At 43.9% G+C, this 21,357-nt stretch overlaps 1 protein-coding gene across 4 annotated transcripts in view; it reads right to left on the reverse strand.

The window, feature by feature from the left end:
• kdm6a (lysine (K)-specific demethylase 6A) overlaps positions 1 to 21,357 on the reverse strand; it is a 317,166-nt gene that overhangs the window by 33,586 nt on the left and 262,223 nt on the right. For all 4 annotated transcript variants that reach the window (XR_015080830.1, XR_015080829.1, XM_086006692.1 and 1 more), the window contains 3 exons: positions 9,552 to 9,757; positions 8,816 to 8,883; positions 8,653 to 8,727 (listed from right to left, as the gene is read on the reverse strand). Coding sequence is in view for 2 of the 4 variants with exons in the window: in XM_086006692.1 (XP_085862818.1) it covers positions 8,653 to 8,727; positions 8,816 to 8,883; positions 9,552 to 9,757 (349 nt within the window). In the remaining 2 variants the exon portion in view is untranslated. The remainder of the gene's footprint in view (positions 1 to 8,652; positions 8,728 to 8,815; positions 8,884 to 9,551; positions 9,758 to 21,357) is intronic.

Genomic DNA, 21,357 nt, shown 5'->3' on the forward strand with positions numbered 1-21,357 from the left:
ATGGCTCATACAGGAATATGATGATTCCATGGGTGTCAGCAGCCTTCCAAGTACCTCACTGGCCATTCTTCACATGGAAGCCTAGACAGTGAATGCTACTAGGCTATATGACCAAGCAGCATCACAGCTGAGTAGCATCCTATTCTCACCTAATATCCACACATCTAGTGTCGGTCGGTAGAGACTAATGGATAAGTATCAAGAATTTAAACCCATACCATTTCACGATGGTAAATAAAAAAGCAAATTATTTAAAGAGAGATTACAAAATGCTACAGTTCAGAGGGACCTGGGGGTCCTTGTGCATGAAACACAAAAATTTAGCATGCAGGTGCAGCAAGTAATCAAAAAGGCAAATGGAATGTTGGCCTTTATTGCAAGGGGTTGGAATATAAAAGCAGGGAAGTCCTGCTACAACTGTACAGGGTATTAGTGAGACCACACCTTGAGTACTGCGTACACAGAAACATAGACATAGAAACATAGAATATAGGAGCAGGAGTAGGCCATTCTGCCCCTTGAGCCTGCTCTGCCATTTAATGAGATCATGGCTGCTAATCCAAATTCAGTACCCTGGCCTTGCTTTCTCCCCATATCCCTTGATCCCTTTAGCCTTAAGAAATATATCTAACTCCTTCTTGAATATATTTAATAAGTTGGCCTCAACTGCCTTCTGTGGTAGAGAATGCCACAGGTTCACCATTCTCTGGGTGAAGAAATTCCTCCTCATCTCAGTCCGAAATGGCTTGCCCCTTAGCCTTAGACTGTGACCCCTGGCTCTGGACTCCCCCGCCATCGGGAACATCCTTCCTGCATCTAGTCTGTCTAGTCCTGTTAGAATTTTATAAGTTTCAATGAGATCCCTTCTCATTCTTCTAAACTCTAGCGAATATAAGCCCAATCGACCCAATCTCTCCTCATACGTCATTCCTGCCATCCCAGGTATCAGTCTGGTGAATCTTCGCTGCACTCCCTCCATGGCAAGAACATCCTTCCTCAGATAAGGCGACCAAAACTGCACACCATACTCAAGGTGTGGTCTCACCAAGGCCCTGTACAACTGCTGCAAGACATCCTTGCTCCTGTACTCAAATCCTCTCGCTATGAAGGCCAACATACCATTTGCCTTCTTAACCGCCTGCTGCACCTGCATGCTTACCTTCAGCGACTGGTGCACAAGGACACCCAGGTCTCGTTGCACTTCCCCTTTCCCCAATCTATTGCCGTTCAGATAATAATCTGTCTTCCTGTTTTTGCCACCAAAGTGGATAACCTCGCATTTATTCACATTATACTGCATCCGCCATGCATCTGCCCAAATCATACTGGAGTTTCTCTGCATCCGCCTCACAGCACACACACCCACCCAGCTTTGTGTCGTCTGCAAACTTGGAGATATTACATCTAGTCCCCTCGTCTAGATCATTAATATATATTGTGAATAGCTGGGGTCCTAGCACCGATCCCTGCGGTACCCCACTCGTCACTGCCTGCCACTCGGAAAAAGACCCGTTTATTCCAACTCTTTGCTTCCTGTCTGCCAACCAGTTCTCTATCCAAGTCAGTCAGTACCTTACCCCCAATCCCACGTGCTTTAACTTAGCACGCCAATCTTTTATGCGGGACCTTATCGAAAGCCTTCTGAAAGTCCAAATACACCACATCCACTGGTTCTCCCTTATCTATTCTACCAGTTACATCCTCAAAAAATTCCAGTAGATTAGTCAAGCATGATTTACCTTTTGTAAATCCATGTTGACTTTGTCTGATCCTGTCACTGTTTTCCAACTGCGCTGCTATTACATCTTTTATAATGGACTCCAGCATTTTCCCCACTACCGATATCAGGCTTACCAGTCTATAATTCCCCGTTTTCTCTCTACCACCTTTTTTAAATAGTGGGGTTACATTAGCTACCGTCCAATCCATGGGAACTATTCCAGAGTCGATAGAATTTTGGAAGATGATCAGCAATGCAGCTACTATTTCTAGGGCCACTTCCTTAAGTACCCTAGGATGTAGATTCTCAGGCCCTGGGGATTTATCGGCCTTCAATCCCATCAATTTCCCTAACACCATTTCCCTACAAATACTGATTTCATTCAATTCCTCCCTCTCATTAGACCCTATGTTCCCCGATATCTCTGGAAGGTTATTTGTGACCTCCTTTGTGAAGACAGAACCAAAGTATGTATTTAATTGGTCTGCCATTTCTTTGTTCCCCATTATAAATTCCCCTGATTCTGACTGCAAGGGACCTACGCTTGACTTCACCAATCTTTTTCTCTTCACATATCTATAGATGCTTTTACAGTCAGTTTTTGAGTTCCCTGCAAGCTTACTCTCATTCTATTTCCCCCCTCTTAATTAATCCCTTTGTCCTCCTTTGCTGAATCCTAAACTGCTCCCAATCCTCAGGTTTGTTGCTTTTTCTGGCCAATTTATATGTCCTCTCCTTGGATCTTTTGCTATCCCTAATTTCTCTGGTTAGCCATGGTTGAGTCACCTTTTTTGTTTTATATTTATGCCAAACAGGGATGAACAAATTCTGTAGTTCATCCATGCGATCTTTAAATGTTTGCCATTGCCTATCCACCGTCAATCCTTTAAGTAACGTTCCCCAATCCATCCTAGCCAACTCGCGCCTCATACCATCGTAGTTTCCTTTATTTAAATTCAGGACCCAAGTCTCTGAGTCAACTACTTCACTCTCTATCTTAAATGAAGAATTCTATCATATTATGATCGCTCCTCCCCAAGGGGCCTCGCACAACAACATTGCTAATTAATCCTTTCTCATTACATAATACCCAGTCTAAGACGGCCTGATCTCGAGTTGGTTCCTCGACATATTGGTCCAGGAAACCATCCCGTATATACTCTAGGAATTCCTCCTCCACAGTATTGTTACTAATTTGGTTAGCCCAATCTATATGTAGATTAAAGTCACCCATGATAACTGCTGTGCCCTTATTGCACGCGTCTCTAATTTCCCGTTTAATGCCATCCCCAACCTCAGCATTGCTGTTTGGAGGTCTGTATGCAACTCCCACTAACGTTTTCTGCCCCTTGGTATTTCTCAGCTCTACCCATACAGATGCCACATCATCAGAGCTAATATCCTTCCTTACTATTGTGTTAATCTCCTCTTTAATCAGCAATGCTACCCCACCTCCTTTTCCTTTTTGCCTGTCCTTCCTGAATATTGAATACCCCTGGATGTTGAATTCCCAGCCTTGGTCACCCTGGAGCCATGTCTCCGTAATTCCAATTACATCATATCCGTTTATATCCATTTACGCAGCTAATTCATCCACCTTATTACGAATGCTCCTCGCATTAAGACACAAAGCCTTCAGGCTTGTTTTTTTAATACTCTTAGTCCTTTTAGAATTATTGTTTACTGTAGCCCTGCTTGATTTACACCCTTGATTTCTCTGCCTTCCACTTTTGCTTTTCTCCTTCCGGTCTTTTGTTTCTATCCTTGCTTCTCTTTCCTGTGTCTCCCTGCACAGGTTCCCAAGCCCCTGCCATTTTAGTTTAAATCCTCCCCAACAGCACTAGCAAACACTCCCCCCCCTAGGACATCGGTCCCAGTCCTACCCAGGTGCAAACCGTCCAGTTTGTACTGGTCCCACCTCCCCCAGAACCGGTTCCAATGTCCCAGGAATTTGAATCCCTCCCCCTTGCACCATTCCTCTAGCCACGTATTCATCTGAAATATCCTTCTATTTCTACTCTGACTAGCACGTGGCACTGGTAGCAATCCTGAGATTACTACCTTTGAGATCCTATTTTTTAAACTTACGTCCTACCTCCTACAGTTTGGGCCTATACTCACTGGAATTTAGAAGAATGAAGGGTGATCTTATTGAAACATAAGATACTGAGGGGGCTCGACAAGGTAGATGCAGAGAGGATGTTTCCCCTCATGGAGAAATCTAGAACTCAGGGGCATAGTTTCAGAATAAAGGGTCACCCTTTTAGAACTGAAATGAGGAGGAATTTCTTCTCAGAGGGTTGTAAATCTGTGGAATTCTCTGCCCCAGAGAGCCGTGGAGGCTGGGTCATTAAATACATTTAAAGTGGAGATAGACAGATTTTTGCAAGGTAAGGGAGTGAAGGGTTATGGGGAGCAGGCAGAGAAGTGGCTTTGAGCCCAAGACCAGCCATGATTTTATTGAATGGCGGAGCAGGCTCGAGGGGCCAAGTGGCCTATTCCTGCTCCTATTTCTTATGTTCTTATGTACGATGGTAAGGCAAAGGGATGTTGAGGCCAAATGTAGCAATGCTACCACTGCCCTGGTTGAGATTCAATAACTCAGAAAAGAACAAATATCAACATGGAGACTCCCTGTTCTGTGTCATTCAGTATATTTATGCAGTGCATTACCCACTGAGCAATCAGGTAGGAAAAGCCTTTCACGAGCTCGGAACATCCCAAAGCACTTTACAGCCTACTTGCGCACAAGCAAGGTCCCACAAATAGCAATGTGATAATGACTAGTATGTTTTTAAAAAAAATAAAGTGATGTTGGTTGAGGGATAAATATTGGCCTCAGTTTAGTGTCCCATCCCAAAAGGTGGCAAAAACAAACTGGGCTTTTTCTTAAAAGGGATAAACTTGTCACTTGTTTTAGAACTGGTAATCTCTGTATTGGCTTTTTGAATTTATTTTTCTAAAATTTTCATTTCCTTCAGCCATTAGCATTGATCAAATTTAGTGCCATGGCAATTGCCATAGAGTACTGGAGCATCAACACTCAGGCAGCACCAAGTATTATAAAGATAGTTTAATCGCCCAATCTATTGCAATTCAAATTTCAAGCATAACATTACAAAGTTGAACTGGCTTACCACAGGAGGAGGAGTGGCATGACACAGCTTTAAGAAAAAAACTAGAAAATGTACCTTCCAGAAATATTGACAACACCTTAGTAAATTACTTAAATATATCAAAAGGATGAAATGACCGATTAGATTTCACCCGTGTTAGATAATCAGCACGCCATGTATTTTCCTTGCTTAATTTGGAAAGGATTAACGAACACAAGGATAGGCCTTGTGCTAAATTCTGTGAGGAGCAGTTTTATTTTTAAATTGTATTCACCATGACAGAAAGTATTCTGTCCCTGGTAATTCTAAATATTGGACTATGCCTCTCACCCTTATGGCCAAAGGACAGACGCTAACAGTAGAGAGTGCAACTAATTTAAGAGTAGGCTTGAAAAGTCAGAAAGAAGTCAACAGTAACAGACTTTAAAAGTGAGAGATGATGGCTTACAGATCAAGATTGCATCATTCTAGGCAGGTTTCTCACCAAATTAAGTAGACACTGGGAAAAATCAACTTGAAATTACAATGATGTCTGGCATTCCTTGAGTGATACGGCGTGCAGAGGAAACAGGAATTTCCAATAGCACACGACCATTGCTGGGGAGGGTGTAGGCGCAAATCGGCTTCGGCTGAAGAATTTAAGACATTCGAAAATAGTTTAAAATGTAAAGTTGCCTTTAGGAAACTGGCACGTGCAGCTTTTTTGTGTTCCACTTCCAGCAGGATCGGAATCTGGCACATAAATACACCTGCATCATGCAGGCATTCGTCGTGTTGGGAGCACTGGAGGTAGAACTTTCTGATGGATAATGTCATCCCTCCAGTCCTGCCTCTTATGATCAAGTCCACATGGAGGGGGGTAGGTGCCACCTTCCAGCGTAATTTCAGAACACAGATAAAAGGGTTGGAGACCCAGTGGAACCAGATCCTGCCCCAAATTCTGGTCCGCCTTACCACTCATTAAGTAAACTATATCTACTATATTTGGTGGAAACAATTGGTTTGAGGTCACTTAGGAACAGAGATTTACACAAAATAAGTTAATCATACAAAAGATTGTACATCTTTGGGCCAACCTAAAGAAATAACTGGACAGTCTCCAGCAATATTTGGTAGATTTTGTCAGAGTGCCTCATTTCTAATGACTTCTGACAAGCAGCATATGATGTGGCCAGAATAGAGGTCTAGTGCAGAAAAATGCTGCACCAACCCATTAATAAGGAAAACTGAAGTACAAAAGCAGAGAACAAAAATTCAGGATAAGAGATGGGGGACAATAGGCCCAGAAACAAAGATAGATCGATCAGGTTTCCACCCTTGTCACAGTACCAAAACGGCTCTCATCAAAGTCACAAATGACATCCTTTGTGACTGTGACAAAGGGCATCCTTTGTGACTGTGGCAAAGGTAAACTATCGCTCCTCGTCCTTCTTGACTTGTCTGCAGCCTTTGACATGGTTGACCACTCCATCCTTCTCCAACGCCTCTCCACCGTCATCCAGCTGGTTGGGACTGCATGCGCCCGGTTACATTCTTATCTATCTAATCGTAGCCAGAGAATCATCTGCAACGGCTTCGCTTCCTGCTCCCGCATCGTTACCTCTGGTGGCCCCCAAGGATCTATCCTTGGCCGCTCTCCTATTTCTCATCTACATGTTGCCCCTTGGCTACATCATCCGAAAACAGTACGTCAGTTTCCTCATGTACGCTGATGACACCCGGCTCTACCTCACTACAACTTCTCTCGACCCCTCCATGGTCTCTAAATTGTCAGACATCCAGTTCTGGATGAGCAGAAATTTTCTCCAATTAAATATTGGGAAGACCAAAGCCATTGTTTTCGGTCTCTGCCATGAACTCCATTCCCTAGCCACTGACTCCATCCCTCTCCCCAACATCTGTCTGAGGCTGAACCACACTGTTCGCAACCTTGGTGTCATATTTGACCCTGAAATGAGCTTCCGACCACATATGCGCAGCGTAACTAAGACTGCCTATTACCACCTCCATATCATCGCCCGTCTCCGCCCTTGCCTCAGCTCATCCGCTGCTGAAACCCTCATCCATGTCTTTGTTACCTCTAGACTTGACTATTCCAACACACTCCTGGCTGGTCTCCCACATTCTACCCTACGTAAACTTGAGATCATCCAAAACTCGGCTGCCCGTGTCCTAACTCGCACCAAGTCCCGTTCACCCATCACCCCTGTGCTCGCTGACCTACATTCGCTCCCCGTTGAGCAACGCCTCGATTTCAAAATTCTCATCCTTGTTTTCAAATCCCTCCATGGCTTTGCCCCTCCCTATTTCTGTAATTCCCCTTCAGCCCCACAACCCCTCCTGAGATATCTGCGCTCCTCTAATTCCGCCCTCTTGAGCATCCCTGATAAAAATCGCTCAACCATTGGTGGCCGTGCCTTCTGTTGCCTAGGCCCTAAGCTCTGGAATTCCCTGCTTAAACCTCTCCGCCTCGCTAGCTCGCTTTCCTCCTTTAAGACACTTCTTAAAACCTACATCTTTGACCAAGCTTTTGGTCACCTGCCCTAATTTCTTATGTGGCTTGGTGTCAAATTTTGTGTCTTTTAATACTCCTGTGAAGTGCCTTGGGACGTTTTACTACGTTAAAGGCGCTATATAAATACAAGTTGTTGTTGTTCTAGCCACAGTGTTAGATCACATTGACATCCAAGGCCAAAAGGCTGAGAATACAACATTACACTAGTACAAATTTTTCATGGTTAGGCACAAGCTACTTTTGACAACATCTTTGGGAAACAATTACTGCACCTGGTACAGGAAACTGTGTGTTATCCGGAGGCTAAATGTCCGGCAAGCTCGAGCCACCGGCAAAAATCAGGAGCCGTTTCCTTAGGTTTTTTTTCTTTTTGTTGCTTTTTTCTCAACAGTCAAGCTCTGCAAGGTCTGTAGCTAAGCAACAGCTTTAGCTAGAGACGCTACAGAGACGCTTGCTGACTGTTTAGAAGCTGTTGCTAGGCAACAGGGTTTGTTGATTCACACGGAGCTGAAAATCTCCGTATGTTTCAACATCAGCGCTGGTTTGTCCGGCAGTTTTGAGGGAATGGCAACAGCTCGGTCCCATCGGTGCCGGATAGCACAAAGTTTCCTGTATTCACTTATCTAATGACTGGGTGTCATACCATATATATTACCTTACATTTCTCACTTTCTTGAGTGTACAGGATGGGAAAATAGCGCAATAAAGTGAAAATAATTTTCTTTTCAGCTATCGAGCTAGACAGAGTACTCAATCATCTGTAATATCACATGATTCCATTAATAATAACAATGGGAGAAGAATATAGAACACAAAACTAAAGGATTTAGCGGTCACTTACTCTATTTAGTGACCTTTTGCTACATAAAACTCTGTTTTAACTAAAACTTCATCTAATTCACACTGCTTTGCAAGACTGAATACAAAATAAAAATATTGGCAGTTGGAGTAGTAGTTTAGAGAGCAGATGGTTAAAGCATGAACTAGTGCCATTGTGTGTGAAGCTGATTATTATGGGCTCTATTTCAGTTTAATGAAAAATGTGTTTCTTTCAGTGGTTTATTCCACTAATCATCTGTTTAATTTGAAATTTATTTCCCTGACTCTTTATTGCTACTACTCTGTCTGATAATATAGGCTTTGAGTCACTTCACAAACACAGATGCATTCACATTGGTGGTCCTTTTGTGATAACTTGCGCTCCTACCACTTAGCGTGTTTTACATTAATTATAAACTTTATTAAAATCACAAAGCAGGTTTTGAAAGCCTCATTCACAAAAAATAAATGCAAAGACTTACTTTTTCTCATCTGATAAATCAATGTTGGTCCCAAATTTGATGGTTTTAAATGGACCTCTCCTCTTTTTGCTACCACTGTTGAAAAAAAAGTGATCGTTATAAAGGTTTTCAAAAATATTTATTATTTCTTAAACACTTGCTGTCCTTGCGTGGAATAACTTACTTATCAGAAGATGTGGATTCACTATCTGATTGGTCTTTGTGGTGACTACTCTTTTTCTCATTTTCCTCCTGCAAGTAAAAAAAACTTTTCCAATCAACAAATTGAAATACATATGCTATTTGATATATATTTGAATTGCCAATTTTAACCCCTCCACCCGACACCCCCCCTCATGTTTAGAAAATTAATATTTTAGCAACTCCTACAGGATTGTGCAAATACATTTTCCAGCAAAACAGATCAACACTAATAATAAATATTTATGACATTATATTCAGTTTCACTGTACCAGAATCTTTTTTTAACTGCATGTTTTTATTGCACTGTGTTTACTACATAACAGTAGCCACTGAAGTCATCATATCAAGGTGTAATGGACAAAAAACAAAGGGAATCAAACAGGCTTTATTGAATTCTCAAAGTACAATAATATATATATTTTATGAAACCACTGTACACATTATGATTGCATGGTGCTTGCAGCAGGAATACATTGATAAATCTAGAAAGCTTCCTATCGGTACATTAGTAATTAGAGGATAGGCAAAGTAGGGGTAGAGAGGAACCAGGCTTGTAATGGAGATGGAGGGAATGGAGAAAATACCCAATGTTCTTTTCTGCATTTCTAATCAAATGTTTTAAAACAAGATTACAGAAGCAAAATCTGGCTGATGCAAACATACATTTTTTCACCTTGCTATGGGGTACATTTAGTATCAGACAGTGGAAGACTAACCCGCAATGATTCCTGGAATGATGAGGCCTGGTATTGTGCATATTTGGCAATTGTGGTGTGTGATCTACTACTCTCGCAGCGCCAGATCTTCTTAGTTCCAGTGGAGTCCCAGTTTTCATCTGCTGGCTGCAATAGTTGTGTCCGCACCTCTACTAAATGTTCGTTATTTGCTTCTACCAAAGTCTTGGTGGAAAAGAGGCCTAGGTCTGAAACATAGAACATTATTAAAATCGGAGTGCGGTTTATACAGAGTGCTGCGAGGTGGGTGGGTCAGGGTTTGCTAAAAATCAAACTTTTGTTTGTTTCACATTACTGTTTTTTTTAAATTCTTTATTCAAGTACAACTGTACTTATACAACTCATCAATTACAAAGTAAATCCATTACATCCATTGACCACAATAAGAGAATAAAGCCTTAAAAAACAGCTTTATGGTTAACAATATAAATGCAATGATAAATTTTTACAAATAAATCAATATTTACAGTACAAACTACCACTATTTCAATAAACCAAAAAAAAAAACCCGTATCACACCAGTCCTACTGGCATCGTTTACCCATTCAATCGTTCAATCATCCGTTCGTTCGAGCGCAAGTTCCATTGTGCGTGCATGCGTGTCATTTGTGTCTGCAGCGTGCGTTCACTCGAGCGTTCGTTCAATCCAGAACCCAGCCGTCGAAGTACTCAGATTTCTTACCAATATAATTTATTTTATCTATTTTTCCCCTTCCTTTTAACTTTCCCGTTAACTTATTTTTCTCCCTTTTGTAAAACATATAATTTACTAGGCAATAATCTCAAAGTAAATTCCACATAAACACTAATTAACATCACAATGTACAAAGTCCCATAGCCTTATCAGAAATCAATTAAAGCTTCAAGTAGACTGCTTTCAACCAGAAAATCAGAAACCTCTTCAACAAAACAAGTGAATACCAGTTCTACACCAGTCCTATTGGCAATCTAATAACTCCTCATTTTCACTTGATGCCATCTAACCATGTAATGTCACAATTCTTGTCCACGGTCCTCAGCTTTTCCACGGAAAAGAAGCCAATCACTTTCTCAAATCCCGTAAAAAGACTGAATACTCAAATTTTCTTCTACTTGCTGTTATCGCTCACAGCACCCAACCATCAAAATACTCAGTATTCCTTGCTGATATTACTTTGTTTTGTCTTTTATCTTTCTTTTTTCCCCCACTTTTATTCCATTCTCTTTTCCCATCTTATGGCCGCTCATGCGCCATGCTACAGATGGAAACAGTCTGTCTTTCCTCCACCAGAATGGTGGCGCACAAACCCGATCCCATCACCGAAACAAAGCCTCACAGCTGCCACCAGATGGAGCACAGGCGGGGCCGCTGGAACTCATTCAAGCCCGAGACCTTTCTTCAACCTTAGAAACCGTACAGCATGCTCACCCACAGCATCACCCGACTCCGCTTCTGCCGACCAGCCACACCCTCCTGGGCTCCCCGCCTAGGGTCCTCCGTGCTGGGCCTCCCGCCTAGGACACTCTCCTCTGGGTCTTCCACCCTGGGCCCTCCGCAATGGCATTCCCCGCGAGCAGCTGAGAATCTCACAGCCTGTGTGTCTCTCTCCACATTTACTGTGACTGTTTACTGTTTAAAATCTACATTTCCCAGCTTTAAGCAGGGTTATAAAGGGATATACAAGGCCAACAATTCAGAGCAGCTGAAGGCAGTTAATTAGGGAAACTAGATTAAACTGGTTCTCCTGTAGCTGGGCTCAGCAAGTCTCCTTCGTTTCAGGGCCTATAAAAACAGGCTTTGAAGTGCGATTCGCACTGAGTGCGCTTTAAACAGAGTGCTGCGAGTTGGGCGAGTCAGGGAGTTGTGGAGGAGGAGCTCCCTTACTTCGCCTTTGTTTTTCCTAACTTTTCACCCTGTAGGAATTGGTTCTTACTTTACACCAAGGAAAGAGTCCAACTGCAAAACCGCTAAAGTGACGTCACAACCAGGGAAGGAGCTGATTAGTAAGTAGGACCTGGTGAGTATTTCTACAGTCCAGTCGTTAAAGTGAAAGTAAGGTCTCTAGTTTAGAGTAAGTAGTGTTTAATGGGAAGTAAGGTCCCTAGTGTTTTAATATTCTTTAATTTAAAGTAAAGGGAGTAAATTAAGGGTAGGACATGGCAGGGCAGCTCAGCAGCGTGGAGTGCTCCTCCTGTGCTATGTGGGAAGTCAGGGACACTTTCGGTGTCCAGGGCAAACACATGTGCAGGAAGTGTCTCCAGCTGCAGCTACTCGAAATTCGCGTTTCGGAGCTGGAGCTGCGGCTGGAGTCACTGTGGAGCAGCCGCGAAGCTGAGATCTTTGTGGATAGCACGTTTAACGAGGTGGTCACACCGCAGATAAAGAGTGCACAGGCAGACAGGAAATGGATACGGCTAGACAGAGTAAAAGAACTAGGAAGGTAGTGCAGGAGTCCCCTGGGTCCATCTCCCTCTCCGACAGATTTTCCATTTTGGATACTGCTGGGGGAGATGGTTTCTCAGGGGAATGCAGCAAGAGCCAAGTCCGTGGCACTGTGCGTGGCTGAGCTGCACAGGAGGGGAGGAAAAAGAGTGGGAGAGCAATAGTGATAAGGGATTCTATCGTAAGGGGAACAGATAGATGATTCTGTGGCCGCAGACGTGACTCCAGGATGGTATGTTGCCTCCCTGGTGCCAGGGTCAAGGATGTCACTGAACGGTTGCAGGGCATTCTGAAGGAGGAGGGCGAACAGTCAGAGGTCGTGGTTCACATTGATACCAACAACATGGGTAGAAAGAGGGACAAGGTCCTGCAACAAGAATTTAGGGAGCTAGGTAGCAGATTAAAAAGTAGGACCTCAAAGGCTGTAATCTCTGGATTACTCCCGGTGCCACGTGCTAGTGAGTATACGAATAGGATAGAGCAGATGAATGTGTGGCTAAAGAGTTGGCGCAGGAGGGAAGGCTTTAGTTTCCTGGATCACTGGGTCTGCTTCTGGGGAAGGTGGAGCAAATATGTAACGGCACAAGGGAGTATGGCAAGGCTGGTTGGCATTTATTTTAATGCAAGGAGTCTTGCGAGTAAGGCAGGTGAACTGAAGGTGTTGATGAACACATGGGAGTATGATATTGTTGCTATCACAGAGACATGGTTGAGGGAGGGGCAGAACTGGCAGGTCAATATTCCGGGGTATAGAATCTTCAGGCGAGACAGAGGGGAGTGTAAAAGGAGGGGGTGTCGCAATATTAATCAAGGAGTCAATTACTGCTGTAAGGAGGGATGATATCTTCGCAGGTTCCTCTAATGAGGCCATATGGGTAGAACTTAAAAACAAAAACGGGGCAAGCACTTTGCTGGGAGTGTACTATAGGCCCCCAAACAATCAGGGGGAGAAAGAGGAACAGATATGTAGGCAAATCTCAGAGAAGTGTAGAAACAATAGAATAATAATAGTAGGGGATTTCAACTTCCCCAATATTAACTGGGATAGTCAGAGTGTGAAAGGCTTAGAGGGTGCAGAATTCTTAAAAGTGCATCCAGGAGAGCTTTTTTGAGCCAGCCTGTAGAAAGTCATACAAGAGAAGGGGCGGTACTGGACCTAATTCTAGGGAATGTAGCCGGGCAAGTGGTAGAAGTGTCAGTAGGAGAGCATTTTGGTGACAGTGACCATAATTCAGTGAGATTTAAGGTAATCATGGAAAAGGACAAAGATGGACCGGAAATAAAGGTTCTAAATTGGGGGAAGCCCGATTTTAATATGATACGGCAGGATCTGGCCAAAGTGGACTGGGATCAGCTACTTGTAGGGAAATCCACATCAGAGCAGTGGGAGTCTTTCGGAAAAGGAAATAGAGTACAGCACCAACATGTTCCCGTAAAGGTCAAGGGTGGTGGGACCAACAAGCCCAGGGAACCTTGGATGTCAAGGGATATACGAGAATGGGTTAGGAAAAAAAGGGAGGCTTTTGGCAGATACAAAGGACTAAAAACAGTGGAAGCCCTAGAGGGGTATAGAAAGTGCAGGGGGGTACGTAAAAAAGAAATTAGGAGAGCGAAGAGGGGGCATAAAAAAAACTGGTGGGCAAAATAAAGGAAAATCCCATGGTGTTTTATAAGTATATTAAGGGCAAGACGATAACCAGGGAAAGAGTAGGGCCCATTAGGGACCAAAGTGGCAATCTGTGTGTAGAGCCGGAAGATGTAGGTGAGGTTATAAATGAATATTTTGCATCTGTGTTCACTATGGAGAAGGACGATGTAGGCATAGAAATCAGGCAGGGGGATTGAGATATACTTGAACAAATTAGTATTAAGAGGGAGAAGGTACTAGCAGTTTTAGCGGGCTTAAAAGTGGATAAATCCCCAGGCCCAGACGAGATGCATCCCAGGCTGCTGTGTGAGGCAAGGGAGGAGATTGCAGGGGCTCTGGCACAAATTTTCAGAACCTCTCTGGCCACAGGGGACGTGCCTGAGGACTGGAGAACAGCTAATGTAGTACTATTATTCAAGAAGGGTAGTAAGGATAAACCAGGGAATTACAGGCTAGTGAGCCGAACATCAGTGGTAGGGAAATTATTGGAAAAAGTTCTGAGGGACAGAATTAGTCTCCACTTGGAGAGGCAAGGATTAATCAAGGATAGTCAGCATAGCTTTGTCAGGGGGAGATCATGTCTAACCAATTTGATTGAATTTTGAGAGTGGGTGACTAGGTGTGTGGATGAGGGTAGTGCAGTTTGACAAAGTCCCACATGGGAGACTGGTCAAGAAGGTAAGAGCCCATGGGATCCAGGGCAATTTGGCACATTGGATCCAAAATTGGCTTAGTGGCAGGAGGCAGAGGGTGATGGTCGAAGGTTGTTTTTGTGACTGGAAGCCTGTGTCCAGTGGTGTACTGCAGGGATCGGTGCTGGGTCCTTTGCTGTTTGTAGTGTACATTAATGATTTAGATATGATCAGTTAAGTTCGCAGATGACACGAAAATTGGTGGAGTGGTAAATAGCCTCAGGCTACAGGACGATATAGACGGGTTGGTCAGATGGGCAGAACAGTGACAAATGGAATTTAACCCTGAAAAGTGAGGTGATGCATTTTGGGAGGACTAACAAGGCAAGGGAATACACAATGAATGGTAGGACCCCAGGAAGGACAGAGGATCAGAGGTGTGCATGTACATAGATCCCTGAAGGCAGCAGGACAGCTAGATAAGGTGGTTAAAAAGGCATATGGGATACTTATATTCTATGCCTCGGCTAATGAAGGCAAGAGCAGGGAGGTTATGATGGAGCTGTACAAAACGCTAGTTAGGCTACAGCTGGAATACTGTGTGCACTTCTGGTCGCCACACTATAGGAAAGATGTGATTGCATTGGAGAGGGTGCAGTGGAGATTCACCAGGATGTTACCTGGGCTGGAGCGCTTCAGCTATGAAGAGAGACTGGACAGGCTGGGGTTGTTTTCCTTAGAGCAGAGAAGCTGAGGGGAGGCCTGATTAAGGTGTACAAAATTATGAGGGGCATAAATAAGGTAGATAGAAAGGAACTTTTCCCCTTAGTAGCGGGGTCAATAACCAGGGGCCATAGATTCAAGATAAGGGGCAGGGGATTTGAGGAAAAACTTTTTCACCCAGAGGGTGGTTGGAATCTGGAACTCACTGCCTGAAAGGGTGGTAGAGGCAGGAACCCTCGCAACATTCAAGAAGCATTTAGATTAGCACTTGAAACGCCATTGCATACAAGGCTACGGACCAAGTGCTGGAAAATGGGATTAAAATAGACAGGGCTTGATGGCCGGCGCGGACACGATGGGCCGAAGGGCCTTTTTCTGTGCTGTATAACTCTGTGGCTATGACTCTATTAAAATCAATATGTGCACAAATACCTATTGCTAGAATTTTGAAAGCTGCATTCTCCCAAAACTCAAAATTCAATATAAACATAAGGGTAGCTTTTGCTTCAGGACAACAGAGGCGCCTCTTGGCAATCATCTGCATGTTGGCTTTCTCCTAGGACCCACAGGGGCTTTATCCTCCTCCTTTAACCATTTAATGTAAATTTGGAAGGTCAGTGGTCATAACCAACTGGACCCAATTTTCCATCTTTAATTTTGGAACCCTGTTGAGACCAAATAGAACCTTACCACTACTGTGAGCATTTGAGGTTTTTTTAAATCACTGCTTCCGACTGAAAATACCTGCCGTTGTGCCCCCTCATCAACCAAGCGTCCAGGAGCACAATCGTCATGCAATCAGAATTTATTTTTTAAAAGTCTGACCAAGTTTGGGCCACAGGTTTACAATTATCATCACTAGTGAGAATCATAATCTTAGTGCAAAACAAGCCTTTTCCCATCAGTGGGTGATTTATATATTTTAATAAACTGGGGTAGCAAAAATGCTTGTGGTGAGAAAGGAGAGTTTTTTCTGCAACGTGATCAGGGCTATCTCACACATTATGTTCTGCGTAACGAAGCAGGCAACATTTGGGAAACAGAGACTACAATATAATTAGGTTCAGCGTAAGAATAGAAGAGCGAGAGAAGTCAAGGACAAGGACAAGGGTATTCACAAAAAAAGCAATTTATAGCCAGATAAAATGAGCGCTTGCCCAGATCAAATGGAAAAAAAAATACAAATAGAATTGATCAGCAATGGGATTTATTAAACAGGGGCTGGAAAGGGTACAAATCAGGTGTGTATTGAAGGCTACTGATGGATGAATAGGGAGATGAGGTCAAATTTGAAATTTCCAAAGAGATAATTAGCATTTGCAGAGCAAGAAATAAGAAAGCCAGGACAAATATGAACATAGGAAAGCCAGAAAGATGGAAATTAGAAAAGCAAAGAAGTACTGACATAAAATTAGCAAAGGGAATCAAAAAGGCTTTATTGGGTTCTCAAAGTACATTCACAAAGGCATCCTATAGGCACATTAGTAATTAGAGGATAGGCAAAGTAGGGGCAAGTCTGCCGAGAGACGGAGGAGGCAAGTTTGTAATAGAGACTCACCGGCAGCAGCAGCGGCGGCCCTGGGTGGAGACTGAGCGCGGACACAGAGGTTTAAGCAGCAGGAGAGAGAGCGAGGCCCAGACTCACCAGCAGCAGCCCTGGGTGGAGACTGAGCGCGGACACCGAGGTTTAAGCAGCAGGAGAGAGAGCGAGGCCCAGACTCACCAGCAGCAGCCCTGGGCGGAGCCTGAGCGCAGACACCGAGGTTTAAGCAGCGGGAGAGAGAGTGAGGCCCAGACTCACCGGCAGCAGCAGCGGCAAGGGGGAAAAAAAACCCACAAGGATTGATGTCACAGGATAGCTGATTATTGATTGGTTGGTAAAGGTCACATCGTTTTTCCTTGCTATTCAGGTTCCAGGCCAGTGAGTATCACTTTTTTCTTGTCTGTTGTCTTTTAGTCTTTAATTTAGGGCAGAGGGCTATACTAAACTTTAGTTAATTAATCTAATAGATCGAGGCATGACAGGGCAGCTCAGTCCCGTGGAATGCACATCCTGTGCCATGTGGAAAGTCCTGGATGCTTCTCGTGGCCTTGACGACCATGTGTGCGAGAAGTGTCGCCAGCTACAGCAGCTTGAGCTCCGGCTTTCGGAGTTTGAGCGGCGGCTGGAGTTACTGCAATGCATCCGCGAGGCTGAGAACTTCGTGGATAGCACATTTCAGGAGGTGGTTACCCCGCAGCTTAAGAGTGTGCAGGCAGAGAGGGAATGGGTGACCGCCAGACAGAAGAGGACCACCAGGCAGGTAGGACCGGAATCCCCTGAGTGCAGCTGGCTTGCTAACCGGTTTTCAGCTCTAAATACTGGTGGGGGCGATGGTTCCTCTGGGGAGTGCAGCCAGAGCCAAGTCCACGGCACCATGGGTGGCTCAGCTGCACAGGAAGAAGCATGGAAGAGCAATAGTGACAGGGGATTCCATAGTTAGGGGAACAGACAGGCGTTTCAGCGGCCGTAGATGTGACTCCAGGATGGTATGTTGCCTCCCTGGTGCCAGGGTGAAGGATGTCACTGAACGGCTGCAGGACATTCTGAGGGAGGAGGGTGATCAGCCAGAGGTCGTGGTCCATATCGGTACCAACAACATAGGTAGAAAGAGGGATGAGGTCCTCCAGGCAGATTTTAGGGAGCTAGGAGAGAGATTAAAAAGCAGGACCTCAAAAGGTAGTAATCTCCGGATTACTTCCGGTGCCACGTGCTAGTGAGTACAGAAATAGGAGGGTAGAGCAGATGAATGCGTGGCTGGAGAGATGGTGCAGGAGGGAGGGCTTTAGATTCCTACGGCATTGAGACCGTTTCTGGGGGAGGTGGAACCTGTGCAAGCCATATGGGTTGCACCTCAGCAGAGTCAGGACCAATATCCTCGCAGTGGCGGAGGGGGGGGTTGTTAGTGCTGTTGGGGAGGGTTGAAACTAGCTTGGCAGGGGGATGGAAACCTGAGTGTATTTTCAGAAGGGAGAGAAGCAAAGCTGGAAATGCAGGCCAGAAAATTAGTACGCGAGTTTGGAAGGCAGGGGAAACAAGGGCTAGGAAATAGACAACAAGGCAGTTTGGCAATGGTATATACTTTAATGCAAGGAGTCTAGGACATAGGGGAGATGAGCTGAGGGCACAGATAGACACGTGGGAGTATGGTATTATAGCCATTAATGAGGCATGGCTGAAAGAAGGGCAGGAATGGCAGCTCAACATTCCTGATTACAGGGTTTTCAGACAAGATAGAAAGGGGAATTAAAAAAGGAGGGGGGGTGGTCGCAGCATTGATTAAAGAGACAATTACAGCTGAGGTGGAATGATATGTTCGAAGGATCATCAAATGAAGCCATATGGGTTGAACTAAAGAACAAAAAAGGGGCAATCACACTGCTGGGAGTATACGCTAGACCCCCAAACAGTCCGAGGGAGATAGAAGAGCAAATCTGTAGGCAAATTTCTGACAAGTGCAAAAACAATAGGGCAGTAATAATGGGGGATTTCAATTACCCCAATATTAACTGGGATACTACCAGTGTAAAAGGTATAGAGGGCACAGAATTCCTAAATTGCATTCTGGAGAACTTTTTTTAGCCAATACGTAGCAAGCCCAACAAGAGGGAGGGGGGGCAGTTCTGGATTAGTTTTAGGAAATGAAGCTGGTGGAAGGAGGATCAGTGGGAGAGTATCATAATTCAGTTAGTTTTAGCATTATTATGGATAAGGACAAAGAAAAATAAGAGCAAGGGTTCTAAATTGGGGGAAGGCCAATTTTACTAGGTTGAGAAGTGATTTAGCAAAAGTGGACTGGAAACAGTTACTTGAAGGTAAGTCAGTGTCAGAGCAGTGGGAGGCATTCAAGAGGGAGATACATGGAGTTCAGGGTGAACATCTTCCCACAAAGAAAAAGGGTAGAACTGCCAAATTTAGAGCCCCCTGGATGACAAGGTGCATATAAGGTAAGATGAGGCAAAAAAGAGAAGTCTAGATCAGATAGCGTGAGCTCAATATTGCAGAAAGCCTAGTAGAGTATAGAAAGTGTAGGGGTGAAATTAAGAAAGAAATTAGAAAAACAAAAAAGAGGGTATGAAAAATACTGGCAAGTAGAATCAAAGAAAACCAAAAGATCTTTTATAATTACATAAAGAGCAAGAGGATAACAAAGAAAAGAGTAGGGCCTATCAGGGACCAAAATGGTGATCTATGTGTGGAGGCGGAGGATGTGGGTAAGGTACTTAATGAATACTTTGCAGCTGTATTCACAAAAGTGGGGGATGATACCGACGTTGAAGTTAAGGAGGAAGATAGTGAAGTATTGGATGGGGTAAACATAGTAAGAGAGGAAGTATTAAGGGGTTTAGCATCCTTGAAAGTAGATAAACGTCAGGGCCGGATGAAATATATCCGAGGCTATTAAAAGAAGCAAGGGAAGAAATTGCGGAGGTTCTGACCATCATTTTCCAATCCTCCCTGGCTACAGGAGTGGTGCCAGATGATTGGAGGGCTGCTAACATTGTACCATTGTTTAAAAAGGGAGGAAGGGATAAACCAAGCAATTACAGGCCAGTTAGTTTAACCTCAGTGGTGGGCAAATTACTGGAATCAATTCTGAGGGACAGTATAAACCTTCATTTAGAAAGACACAGATTAATCAAGGATAGTCAGCATGGTTTGGTTAAGGGAAGGTCGTGTCTGACTAACTTGATTGAATTCTTTGAGGAGGTAACAAGGGGGGGCGATGAGGGCAGTGTATTTGACGCGGTCTACATGGATTTTAGCAAGGCCTTTGACAAGGTCCCACATGGCAGGCTGATCAAAAAAGTAAAAACCCATGGGATCCAAGGGAGTGGCAAATTGGATCCAAAATTGGCTCAGTGGCAGGAAGCAAAGGGTAATGGTTGAGGGGAGTTTTTGCAACTGGAAGGCTGTTTCCAGTGGAGTTCCACAGGGCTCAGTACTCGGCCACTTACTTTTTCAGTATATATTAATGATTTAGACTTAAATGTAGGGGGCATGATAAAGAAATTTGCAGATGATACAAAAATTGGCCGTGTGGTTGACAGTGAAGAGGAAAGCTTTAGATTGCAGGAAGATATCGATGAATTGGTCAGTTGGAAGTGGCAAATGGGATTCAATCCGGAAAAGTGTGAGGTAATACATTTGGGATGGGTCAACAAGGCAAGGGAATACACAATTAATGGGAGGATACTGAGAGGTGTGGAGGAACAGAGGGACCTTGGAGTGTATGTCCACAGATCCTTAAAGGCAGCGGGACAGGTTGAAAGTCGTTAAAAAGGCATACGGAATGCTTTCCTTTATTAGCCAAGGCATAGAATATAAGAGCAGGGAAGTTATGCTAGAACTGTATAAAACACTGGTTAGGCCACAGCTTGAGTACTGTGTGCAGTTCTGGTCACCACATTACTGGAAGGATGTGATTGCACTGGAGAAGGTGCAGAGGAGATTTACGAGGATGTTTCCAGGACTGGAAAACTTTAGCTGTGAGGAAAGATTGGATAGGTTGGGGTTGTTTTCCTTGGAACAGAGGAGGCTATGGGGAGATTTAATTGAGATGCATAAAATTATGAGGGGGCCTAGATAGAATGGATAGGAAAGATCTATTTCCCAAAGCAGAGGGGTCAAGAACCAGGGAGCATAGATTTAAAGTAGTTGGTAGAAGGATTAGAGGGGAGATGAGGAAAAATGGTTTCACCCAGAGGGTGGTGGGAGTCTGGAACTCACTGCCCGAAAGGGCAGTAGAAGCAGAAACCCTCATCATATTTAAAAAGTACTTGGATGTGCACTTGAAGAGCCGTAACCTACAAGGCTACAGACCTAGTGCTAGAAGGTGGGATTAGGCTGGGTAGCTCTTTTCTGACCGGCACTGACATGATGGGTTGAATGACCTCCTTCTGTGTTGTAATTTTTCTATGATTCTATGAGATGGAGGGAATGGTAAAATACTAAATAAGAATTTTGCCTCAGTTTTCAAAGAAGAGGTGGACATTGAAATTATAGAACCACAGAGATGAGTGTAAAACAATTAGTGGAGGTCTTATTTAGAGAGATGGTACTAAAAAGTTACTCAAATTTAAGTCTGACAAATCATCAGGACCCAAAATTCTTTGAGACAGTGACATGACAGGAGATTGTGTCAATTAGCTCTTGGTAAACTACAAGAGTGTATAAAAGGAATAAATGACTATGCACTGGAAAAACAGGAGTTAAGCAGGGCCAGACAGCTAGGATTTAAGACATGCTTGACCAATGTTAAAGAATTCTTTGAAGAAATAACAGTAAGGATAAAAGAAATGCCGTGGATATGGTTTGTATGG

The sequence above is a fragment of the Somniosus microcephalus genome, chromosome 14, assembly GCF_052327205.1.
Source record: "Somniosus microcephalus isolate GS21.2 chromosome 14, FLI_Smic_1.0, whole genome shotgun sequence".
NCBI classification, from domain to species: domain Eukaryota; kingdom Metazoa; phylum Chordata; class Chondrichthyes; order Squaliformes; family Somniosidae; genus Somniosus; species Somniosus microcephalus.